The 12,045-nt window shown below is 45.8% G+C and overlaps 1 protein-coding gene across 11 annotated transcripts in view; it reads left to right on the forward strand.

Annotated features, from left to right (window-relative positions):
* The window catches only part of CDH18 (cadherin 18), a 1,922,553-nt gene that overhangs the window by 1,188,612 nt on the left and 721,896 nt on the right, over window positions 1-12,045 (forward strand). For all 11 annotated transcript variants that reach the window (XM_069613787.1, XM_069613788.1, XM_069613784.1 and 8 more), the window contains one exon: window positions 2,125-2,261. In XM_069613787.1, the coding sequence (XP_069469888.1) occupies window positions 2,125-2,261 (137 nt within the window). The remainder of the gene's footprint in view (window positions 1-2,124; window positions 2,262-12,045) is intronic.

Genomic DNA, 12,045 nt, shown 5'->3' on the forward strand with positions numbered 1-12,045 from the left:
CCCTTCTGAGTGATTGGTTGCTTGATCACAACAGAGTGAATGAGAGACCGAACTGTATATCTGGGGGCCTCTCACTGCTAGAAATCAGGAGCTGAAGTAGAAACTGAGATTGAAACTGATGCTTAACTTTGAAGCCCACTGGAAGAAGAACTGCTGCTGCTATCCTACTGCTGTTAATGCGTTAGTGGGATTTAGAGTTTTCCAATTCAGTAGTTATTTTACAGCGGGTCCAATCCATTAACTTAGATACGCATGTAAATCGCCACAGATTTTGGTCCAACCTACATTCACAGATTTGAGTTCTAGGGCAGCACTCACTGCCTGTGCTTCATAAGAAGTTGTTACAATGAGTGTACATAGTTGGGGAATAGTAAAATCTGTTATTTGCAATCATTTGAAGCTACAGGACGTTACTGCGATCTAAGGAGTGCTACTGTGCAAAGTTTCTTCTAGAATCTAGTGGCTTTCTCTGAATATGCCATAGGAGCTAATGTGGCTGCTGGTAAGCTTGTGCTTCCTATGGGAGTTCCAAATTCCCATGAACAAAAGATTTATTCCACCATTGTTCTGACTGTGCACCTTTGCACCAGCTCCTGCTACGTTATCTGCTAATTGTAATACATTATCCGTGGCCATCAAAGGCCCATAATATATTACTGTCATACTTGTCCTATCAAAAAGGGCACATACATGCTTTGTGCTACTGTTAAAACCCTACCCTTCCTCTTCACCTAAAGGGAGAGACTGAATTAGCAAATTGTGAGAGCATGCTGGTGGCACAGAAGTGGAAGCAACAGAAAGAAACTATGACTGTGAAGAGATGTCAATAGAGAAAAATAGCAATAGAAAGAAGGGGAGTGTGGTGTGTGCATTTTGGGGCATGTGCCACAGACTATAAATGAAAATATGTTCCACCATGTTTCAGGCACCCTTCACTGGGAGTTCTGGTGTTTGCAGCTCTAGATTTTACATCTCTTTTTACATTCTCTCTGCATTCTATACATTCTTCTTTTTTACTGACTGTTTTTTCTCTTACCTCATGCAATAAACAAGCACCATGCCAAGAACACCTTTGCAGGATTACGTTTTAATAGTTTCTGGGTCTTGTGAGCAACTCCTGGTCAGAAGAAAACCCGAGACACCCAGGAGCTACCATTAGCTCCTGATTAATGGATCCAATTTCAAACCCTGTAACCTACACAATACATTTTATTAAATGTCTTTGTATAATAAAATCCACTTTAACGCCTTTAAAGGATTGTAACACAATTTCAGTTTCAACTAATGAATCACACTTTCTTATGATACTGAGAAAATGTTATGAATATGATGTTGAAATTGTGTTTGTCTCTGGTAAAGTTATCCTGTGCTACCACCTAATGGCTTTAGCTAGCAATTACAACGAAACGCTTGCTTCAACGCAGGCCCTGATAATGGCTCCTGGAATTAATTGAGGAGGCCTTTACCAGGCGAAGATTAGCATAAACCAGGAGCTAAACAGCGCCCAAGAATTTCGAACCCTGTTGTTTGCTTCTTGTGGTCACTTGACAGAACCATCCAAGAGACAAGGCTATTCGGGGACACCTGATCAGTTCCATACATCAGTTCAGTGTCAGCCACAGATGATAGTCAATAAGTCCCCATTCGGCCTTCCAGACTGTGACGAGATATCCAAAACCTTTGTTTACTAAGATTTTTACAATATGAACGATGTGATCTCGTCAAGGGAATGTACCACCACAAGCTTAGATTTTATTATCAAAGCATAAAGTATACTATCATATTTGTGTAGCCTTTTCATGGATGTATAATTAGCCCTAATCAATTATTTAGTAGGTCAATTGAATTTAGGAAAAACCAGTTCAAGAAGATGCTCTGCAGGTAGCATTTTACCAAACTAGAAAAAAGATTCTCTAAAATCTATGGATAAAAATAATGACAAGTTATTGTGTGGCATTGATATTAAAGATGACTTAAAATGAATGCTGTGTGGTGGATTTTGGAGTTCTCTTGTAGCACAATGTGCCTTGCCACATACATGTGCAATGTTTTATTTTCTTTTACTATGACACAGAAATACTGTAGTTTCATGAAATTGCAATGTGTTGCTTCTTCCATAAATAGATATGTTATTGAGTACAGTGAAGTAGAGGATCAGTATTTCAACATTGATGCCAACACTGGAGCCATTAGGACTGAGAAGGTCCTGGACCGAGAAGAAATGCCATGGTACAGCATCACAGTGACTGCAGCAGAGGCAGGTAAATTGCTTTCCAGGAGAGCACATATTTAATTACACACTTCATAGACGTGGATAATGGCTGTTTTAAACAAGTTGTCAGTAAGGTGTTCTGTTCCCGCCATATTACATGTCAACCAACTGAAGTAATAGCATGTATATTTTAAATCAAATATTCCTCTCCAAGAGTATGCAGGTTAAGAGTTACTCATAGTAACCTCGTTGTGAGTTGAAGACTCCTCTTCCAGAGTGAATTGGGCTTTCAAGCTACTTTGGTGGCCATTGTAAAACTCTATCCAGTTCATGTAAGAGACATGATCTGTGGCACAGTGCAAGTGCATTAGTTGATACATGTGCTCATAAGTGGTAGAATAAGTATGAGTGAGCCATTAAAGCAGAAAAATACATGTTTTGTCACCCTTTGCTATATTCTATGAATCCATGTTAGTGTCCCTTTTACTATGTAGTACATCATTTGCAGTATGAGTGTTTGAAACACAAAAATACATTGTACCAATCGGTTCAAGTATTTGTAAATGTTACACAGTACCTGGCCAGACTTGAGTTCTGAGTGGAGGTATGGGATAAAGACTTAGATACCGATGTCATATGGAACGAGTTAGAAACTGGAAAAATTGCTTCAATTTGGCAAACTGCGAGCGTATTTCAATGTGGGCAGGGAGATTTAGCCTGTCGCCCATCAGAAGTCAATGAAATACACATTAATAATGATTCTAATCTACAGGAACGTCTTAAAGACAACATAGATAACATGGACAACATTTAAATGAAAATAATCAAATGTGAAATGGTATAATTGCTATTTATTGCGTTATATAACAACACCATCAAACATATCTAATATAATAGTTTAAACAACTGAATGTTATATGTCATTTAATTGGTCTTTTAAAACATCTGGTTTCACAACTCCTTAACTGCTAGCATATACTCTGAATATTTTTGGGCAAACGTATTATTAAATGGGTGTAATCCCACAAGCCTCACTCGCACTCACCTAATGCTGTTATATATTGTTTTATCTAGATACTCTTTTTCTTGCTTGACCATAAACTGCAATGTAGAAGGTTTTCGTTAAGTTTTTACTTAGTTAATTGCTCTTTATATTTTTTCCTTTTGTATTGAATTATTTTTATTTCTGCTTCTCATTGGCTTTACATGCCAATCTTTAGGTACACAGACTCACACTGCATCTCTTACATTGTGTCACAGCCGTAAGGAGCAGGGTCTACATTCCCCACCCAGCCATAGCTGTTACTGCCTAGATTCAGCAGGCATTCCACACTGCTCAATGTTCTTCCCCTGAATCTGATTTCTTTAATCCCTTAGCTGTTCAGTCACCCTGTTCTCTATGTACTGCTTGAATTGGCTAATATCCCCCTTTGCAAATTTTCCCATTCTCTGAAAATTCTTCTGTTTTAATTTTTTATTTTCACTTGTCAAAAGCAAGTCACAAGAGCCATAACAAATGGTACATAACATTGAAATCCGACCACTGAGTGGAGGCTAGCAAATATTAAAACAGAATTGAATAGTAAATAATGGTTCATAAAAATCAAACATTGAATTAACGGAAGAATAGAAAAATAGAAGAGAGAGAAGAAAGAAAGGATAGGAAGAAAAATAAAAAGTAAATGCGGGGGAGCTAAGTGCCCAGTTAGCATGCATTATATTGTTAAAACATCAACAATATGCATCAAGAAATGATCCCCAAATGTCTGAAAAAGTATCATCATTCCTATTGTATTGTAAATTGCTCTCTCATATGTGGAAACAGTCAATAATTCGTCCACCCAGTCATCAATACAAAAGGAGGACGCTGACTTACATCCCCTTAGAATCATTTTTTTGCCAAGATACAAGCTCGGAGTAGCCACACTTTTTTGTAAAATGGCACGTCCTCCAGAGTTTTAACATCTCTGAGAACCAAAATAGATGCTTTCATTGCTATCCTGCAGTTTTAAACCAGGCCCAGCCTTTCACAAACTCATTTGCAAAAGTATTTTGTTTTGGGGCAGGCCCAGAGCATGTGACTTAAGGTGCCCATCTCAAATTTACATTTCCAACATTTGTCACAGTCAGTAAGGTGTCTCTTAAACATACGATCCGGACTCCACTAGGTCCTAAAGAGGAGCTTGGTCTGTGATGCCCGCAAGCCACAGTCCAAGCTCACCAGGCGGACAATATTGCAGCATCGCTGCCAGCAGTCCTGATCGATTCTTTTACCTAGTTCATTAACATTGGCCAGTTCAGGATCTACTTTCCGACTGGTGAACAGTATGCCATACATTGTAGCTGCTGGATGCAGCACACGCTTGCAAAGCTCCAGCACTGTACATGCTGTATTTGGAGACATTATTTGCTCAGGATTTATTTTGGCGGCAACAATTCCCCTTAGTTGTCTGTACTTTGCGTAAGAACAATCCGCCAAGTCAAAGTCATTGCACAGACATGCAAAGGGGACCCACTTTCCGTCCTTAATCAGATCTCTGATATATCTAACTCCTTCCAGGAACCAAGATGACCAGAAGAGTACCTTCCCATTGCTGGTTAATCCAGGATTCAACCAGATCGATGTGTCCAAGTATAGGTATGGGTCACTTCCAATCTTTTGTGATATGTTGCGCTGGCACTCACGCAAGAACGCTGTCAGGGGGTTCACAAGACGAGAAGGTCTAGTCACTGTTGTCAACAAGGCTTGTGGTGTCAAATGCAAATACCATTGCACTCAGCCACAATCTCATCTGAAAGTGCATGCTCTGAACCTATAGTCAGACACAAGTGTCGGGTGGAAAAAGTGAGATGGTAGTCAGAGGTTCGGCAGGTTCATACTGCCTTGTCTCAGTGGCAGCTGCATTTTGCATAGAGTCAACCTCGGTGGAACTTTTGTATGCACTCTCTAGCTCTTTTAAAATCTGCCTTGGCACCTTAATTGGGAGAATTGAGAGAATGTAGTTTATTCTTGGTGCTAAATTAATTTTTATACAGTTCGTTTTACCCCACAATGAGAGTCTCAGAAGTGTCCACCTGTTCATGTCAGATTTTAGCTTGGGAATTATCAAATCAAAGTTCATCCTTGGCAATTTCTTAAGCTTGGAACAAATCCAGACTCCAAGATATTTCATTTTTCCTGGACACCTATTGAAGTCATATTGGCAGCACGTGTGTCGCATGCAAGCATTATTAATTGGTAGAATCTCATATTTAGACTATCCTCCAAGTCCGAAATACCTGTGCCAGGGTCACTGAGAAACACGCAGGTCATCAGCATAGAACCATATTTTTTGAGCACCTACAACCTCGCCGACAGCATCAATATCCTCATTTGATTGCAGCATCACCGCCAATGGCTCCAAAGCTAAGATGAATAGTAGAGGGGACAGCTAGCATCCCTGTCTGGTACCCCTATTTAGCCTGAAGGGTTCTCAGATTAGTCAATTTGTGAGTATACTGGTATTAGGGTCAGTATATAAAAGCCTCACCCACTGCTGGAAGTTCACCCCAAACCCATTTTATTTAAGCACTCGAATAGGTATGGCCACTCGACCCCATCAAAGGCCTTCTTTTCATCCAGTGAGACCACTGCAGCTAGGCACATTTGCTTACATCCAATATCAATCGCCTGGAGCAGTCGCCTCATATTATCTGCCACTGACCTTCCGGACACAAATCCCACCTGGTTTTCATGCACTAGCGATGGCACCACAGGTTCCAATCATTTGGCCAATATCTGCGCCAGGAGCTTGCAATCAGTATTTTTTTTATTTTATTATTTTTATTGAGATCATTCCAGACAATCATAAACATGCTGCACAAAGGTGCAGAAGAACACTGTGAGATGGATCTACAAACGACATTTTCCAAAATTTGCCAACAAAAGCAAGAAGAACAGGTGAAGACAGAAGTAAAGGGAGAGAAAGAATCGGAAGCTGGAAAGAAGAGAGTCCCCCCACCCGTTTGGACCCCCAACCCCTGGGTCTAGAGTCTAAGAGTATCAAGGGTGAGTCAAATGCTGCCACGCGATGGCAATCGCTAAACACGAAACAGGGCTACTAGCGTCAAGGTACCCAGAATGCCACCCTCCAGGGGCTCAGGGAGCTAATCTGTTATATCTGAAGGACTCCAAGAAGGGGAGCCACTGCATATCAATATGCAAATGGGTTTCCATGACCAGCGCTGTAAGGCTTTCCATATCGTAAATTTCTTTAGCTTTACGTAGCCAGTCTGCTTTCCATTTCATTGTAACACACACTCGTGCTGCCAAGAGCAGGTTTCTTGCCATATGCGTTAGAACACTGTAGTGATCATCTATGTGTTCCACCCCAAACAGAACCAGGAGAGGAGTGAGAGGCCTTTATATCTCCTCTATAAGCCGGATCCACCCCAGGACTTCTTTCCAGAACGTTTGCATGAATGGGCAGGCCCTCCACTGGTGCCAGTACGTGGATACTTGAGAACAGCCCTTCCAGCAGTGTGGAGAAGCATTGGGAAACATCTTAGCCAAGCGCTGGGGTGTGAGGTACCACTGAACAAGGAGTCTGCAATAATGCATCTTATACTGCATAGCTATGGGGGAGGGACTTCCACAACGCCCTAAATATGGCCTCCCAACCCTTTTGATTATTAACCCAGCCCAACGCAGCCTCCCACTTCACCTTGGAGCCCGGCGGGGGTAAGTGGCTCCTTCCCAGGAGAGCCCTCTAGATTTTAGTTATATGACCCCTCGTGCCGTTATGGGAATCCAGGACAGATTCAAATGCTGTGAGCAGACGTTGCAGCTGGCCCTTCCATTTCTTGTCTGTGAGGACACCCTTGAGCTGTAGGTAGGGGAGAGGGCTGATTTTTAGTCCCCGATGAGCCGCCTCCAAGTCTGTTTTCGATAGGAAAACTCTGTCCCTCCACATCTGGCCCGCCCTAAAGAAACCCTGCTCATATTGCGGCTGAAAACGGCCGGGGTCAATGAGTATGTCTCTAATGGGAGGGGCCCAGATGCAGCTGAGCGGTGAAGGCCATGTCGTAACGCCGGGCGTGCTGGAGTTGTCGGCTCTCCATATTGCCCACAAGACCCACAGCACGGGATGTTCACAAATCCTCTGCGGCATGGACCGATAAGGAACCCACAGCCACTCACTCAGGGTAACCGGGGCGAACAAGCAGTTTTCTAAGCGGACCCACTGCTTGGACGGCATTTCTCAGATGTGGTCTATCAGGACCCGGAGCTGGGATGCTTTATAATATTCCCCAAGATCGGGATATGCGAGTCCCCCTTGTTCTTTCAGGAGGATAAGCGTGTTGTATGCAATTCGGGGTCTCTTTCTTTCACATAGGAAGGCCAAGAGTGTCCTTTTAGCTATCGCTAGGAAAGCGTCTGGCAGTAAGACTGGGAGTGATTGAAAGAGAAACAAAAGGCGCAGAAGCACATTCATTTTTATGGAAGTAAACCTACCCACCCATGAGAGATTTAGTTTACTCCAGTGCTCTACATCTGCCTATATGGCTGCCCAGAGTGGAGTATAATTTGCGCGATATAGGTCATCCAGCTGTTCGGTCATTGTCACCCCCAGATAGCGGATGCTGCACTTGGCAGTTTTAAGGCCCCAGTTCGACAGGTCTCCAGCGGAGCCGGGAGGGACGTCTCCTAGGGGAAGGGCAAAGGTCTTGTCTTGGTTGATACGGAATCCGGAACGAGTGCTGTACAGCTCAATCCGCTCTAGCAGTGCCGGAATGAATTTTTCCGGGTGCGTCACATAGACCAAGATATCATTCGCAAAAAGAGCTAGCTTATATTCTTTACATCCCCTAATGAGCCCCTTTATTCTACTGTCATTTCTAATACTTTGGGCTAAAGGCTCCATTGTTAGGATAAAGACAATGGCGAGAGGGGGCAGCCCTGCCTGGTACCTCTGGTCAAAGCAAATCGGGAGGATGTCACCCCATTAATCACGACCCCACATGTGTATTCCTAAGGCCAATGCCCCCATACCCATTCCTAGCCCAGGCCAGCCTGTTGCAGCACCCGCTCCATGTACTGCCATTCGACGCGGTCGAAGGTCTTTTTGGCATCGACCGAAATGAAGATGGAATTGACATCAGTGGAGCTCGAAGACGCCATTAAATCCAGCGTTTTATGGATATTGTCTGCTCCCTGCCTCTATTTGACATATCCCACTTGATCACTATGAACAAGCAGGGGGAGAACCGAGTTAAGTCTACCAGCTTGGATGCTTGCGTAAACTTTAACATCAACGTTGAACAATCAGATAGGCCTATACGACCCGCACAGCAACTTGTCCCTGCCGTCCTTGGGGATCACGATTATCCTAGCCTCTGTAAAAGAGGCAGGTGCCACCCCGGAGGTCATGATGTTGCTGTATAAGCGGGTGATAAACTGAGAAAGCACACGCTTCATTCTTTTGAAATACCCTGGGGTAAACCCGTCTGCTCCCGGCGCGGAACCCGCCTTCAGGTGTGAGATAGCCCAGTCTACTTCCTCTGCCGTAATAGGCGCATTCAATTTCTCCCGGTCTGCGTCTGGGGTGGGTGGAAATTGTACATAAAGTGGGGGAACCGGGGCGTTCTCAGTTAGGGGTGCGATCTCAGATTAATATAGCTGTTGGTAAAATTTTGCGAAACAGGCGGTAATAGCCGGAGGGTCCATTACGGTATCTCCCGAAGGGGGGACTAGCTTTGAGACAGCTCTGTCCGCTCTTTGCTTGCGAAGTCTAGCAGCTAGCAGCTTATGGTCCTTGTCCCCCTTCTCAAAATACCTCTGCTTTACATATCTTGGATGGGTGAGCGCCTTTTCCTCCAAGACGGATTTTAAATCCTGCCTAAGGTTCCTAATGGCTTCCCTAAGATCTGGGACATCATTCCAAGGCTCCTTCATTGCAGACTCCTTGGCCAGTGTCTCCTGTCTGATTTGGGATTCTCTGAGCAGTTTCTGCTGCTTCACCGCCACAACCTGGGCGAAGAGCAAACCCCTCATTGTTGCTTTGGCTGCTTCCCAAACGGAATTTAGGGACATTCCCTCTGTGCAATTTCTTTCAAAGAAATCCTGGGCTTCCTCATCCAAAGTCTCTCTGAAGGGCCCGTCTTTGAGTAATGTGTCAGTACATGTCCATCTTTTTTCCCTCTGCTTTCCCGGACTAAGATCTGTGGCGACCGTAACCATATCATGATCGATCCAGCCAATGACATCTATTGCGGAGTCCCTAGCAAGATGTACTAAATCCCCCTTTAAGTAGATGTAATGGATGCGGAGTAAGTTTGATGGGGGGGGGGAGAGTAAAATGTGTAGGACTTATCATGAGGGTGAACTGTGCGCCAAGTGTCAACCAGGCCAAACCTAGCAACGAGGTCGCGAAAGCCTTCTCTGTCGACTGGGGGTATGCCCCCTCTCTATATGACTTCCAGTCAAGCGCCGGGTTAAGTATAAGGTTAAAGTCCCCCCCCGCATATCAAGGATTCGGTCCTCTCTCTGTCTAAGCGCCCAAAAAGGTCACTGCAAAACATAATTGCTGCGAGTTAGGTGCATATGAAGTGCAGAGGGGGACCGCTTTTGACCTGAGGAGCCCCTGGACCAACAAAAATCTACCACCTGGGTCTTTGTGTGCATGAGTTATCTGAAGCACGAGAGTAGACCGGTATAGTATGCCCACCCCACCCCTCTTGTCCGGACCCGATGCCCACAGGGTTCCACCTATGTGCCTACCTTTGACAGCAAATTACGCAGAGTGTGTGAACTTGGTCTCCTGGACAAAGAGCACATCAAGCTTGGCCTGCTTGAAAGTTCTGGCTAGCATTGACCTTTTTTGTGGAGAATTGAGCCCCTTCACATTGAGGGTACCTACGTCTATAATATCATCCCCCATCTGGACTTTGAGCTCTGCACTGAATGCAGGGCTGGAACCGCAATGATTCTATGGTGTGTGCCCGCTGAAACAGTCTCAACGCCCAGTGTTGCCCCTTACTAGAGACCGGCTCGCACTTCTGTATGTCTAGACTTGTGCGTCAAGCCTATAGCATACTTGATCAGGCAGTTCACATGCGCAGTGTCTCTCAGCACCACTCTGAACCCTTGTGGACCCATACAACCCCCCGCCCCTCCCAAAACAAGATCACAGGCTAGAAAACCGAAGAAAAGATGAAAAGAAAGAGAAAAAGAGAAGGAAGGACTTCTCTCAACATTAGAGACGCCCTAAAGGCAAACATAGGGCCACTCAACGGGAAGGCCCCCAGAACCATGTGTCCGCATGAGGACTCTGTATCTCAGAATCGGTGTGTTAGTGTAACGATCGCAGCAATACATGCCAGCCAGACCCTTGACGGGGCCGGCAGGTCCAGAGGAGCTGATTTGGTGGACTGGTGTCATTTCCATATCTCTGGGGTTCTGCCCAGTGCTCGACAGCAGTTCCCTCCATCGTAGTATGCAGTCCAGGTCCACGGTCTAAAGACTCCCTGGTCAAGGTGTGTTCAATTTCGAAAATGTTCATCTATTCTTGCCACAGCCTCTCATGGCCTGCGGGCCCGCCGGTCTCCTGCTAGCTAGGTTCAGACGAGGAGGGCATGTCATCTTCCCCATCTGTTGTTTCCCTTCCAGATGCAGCCCACGCAGCACGTTCGCAGCCTCCTCCCCAGAGACCACCCGATATTCTGTTTCGTTTTAGGTAAACGTGAGTGCAAAAGGGTAGTGCCATCTGTAGCGGGTGTCATGCTCTCTCAGCCAGGATATCACTGGTCTACATGCCCTTCTCTTCGCCAATGTCTCAGCCGAGAGGTCTTGGTATATCCGCACCCTTCAGTCTTCAAAGTCCATGACTTCTTGCTCTCTGGCTATCCTGACTATCTCAGCTTAATGCTTAAAGTGGTGACATTTTGCCAGGACGGTGCAGGGGCCACCCGCCAAGTGAACCCTTTCGAATCGGAGCTCTAGAGTGATCGGGGCAGGCAGGAGGCTGACTATTAGGGCCATCACTCTCAGTTCTAGGGAAGGCGGGGACTCATTGGGGGATTATGGTCGTCATACTGGTCCTAAACACTCGCATCTCGTCGAGGAGGAGGTGTATGTTGGCCTCTGTGGAAGTCTCTTGGTCTTCCCCAGGGTCCAGCGGGGTGTCATGGGGCAGGGAAGCCTGCATGTTTGTCATGCCACTCCGGAAGTCCTGCAAGCGTTGAATCGCTGGAAGGGCCCCCGCCTTCTGCATGAAGCGAGAGTAAAGTCGGTGATCCTCGGCAGCCCCAATCCGTCTGCCTTGGAGCATGCACATGGTGTTGCAATCGGCCTCCTCCAAGTCTATCCGCTCCGCGTGGGAAGGGGGGGATACAGGGCCCAAAGAACACAGACCAGCCAAACCTCTCCACTGCACGTTACAGCAGGTATGTCAGGCACAATTGCGCTTAGAAGAGGGATGCCCGAGGTTGGCGCAAAGGTGCCACGTCTGTCTGGGTGGCTGCTATGACTGGAGGCACAACCAGGGTCTCAATGTCTTTGTAACACGGTGCAAGCTTTCCTCCTCCTGCTGTCAGTTAAGTCCCGCAGTGGACCTCCGCAGGGAGCTTTAGGCTCAGGAGATACTGGGAGATACTGTGGGATAGTGGGGAAAGAGCCACGTGCTTAATTAGGCCCAACAACCGGGGATGATGGGCTGCTGGTGCCACGGCCTCACAGTTATTTAGCCCCCCTCCTCTTCACCTGCATCGACTGCAGCGCCCCTCGAAGCTCCTCCGGACGACAAGGAAAGGCTGTGCATACTCCTTCGACTCTGCGCCCGCTGCATACAGGCCTG

Source organism: Ambystoma mexicanum, chromosome 5p (assembly GCF_040938575.1).
Source record: "Ambystoma mexicanum isolate Mex_15411 chromosome 5p, UKY_AmexF1_1, whole genome shotgun sequence".
In the NCBI taxonomy this organism is placed as follows: Eukaryota; Metazoa; Chordata; class Amphibia; order Caudata; family Ambystomatidae; genus Ambystoma; species Ambystoma mexicanum.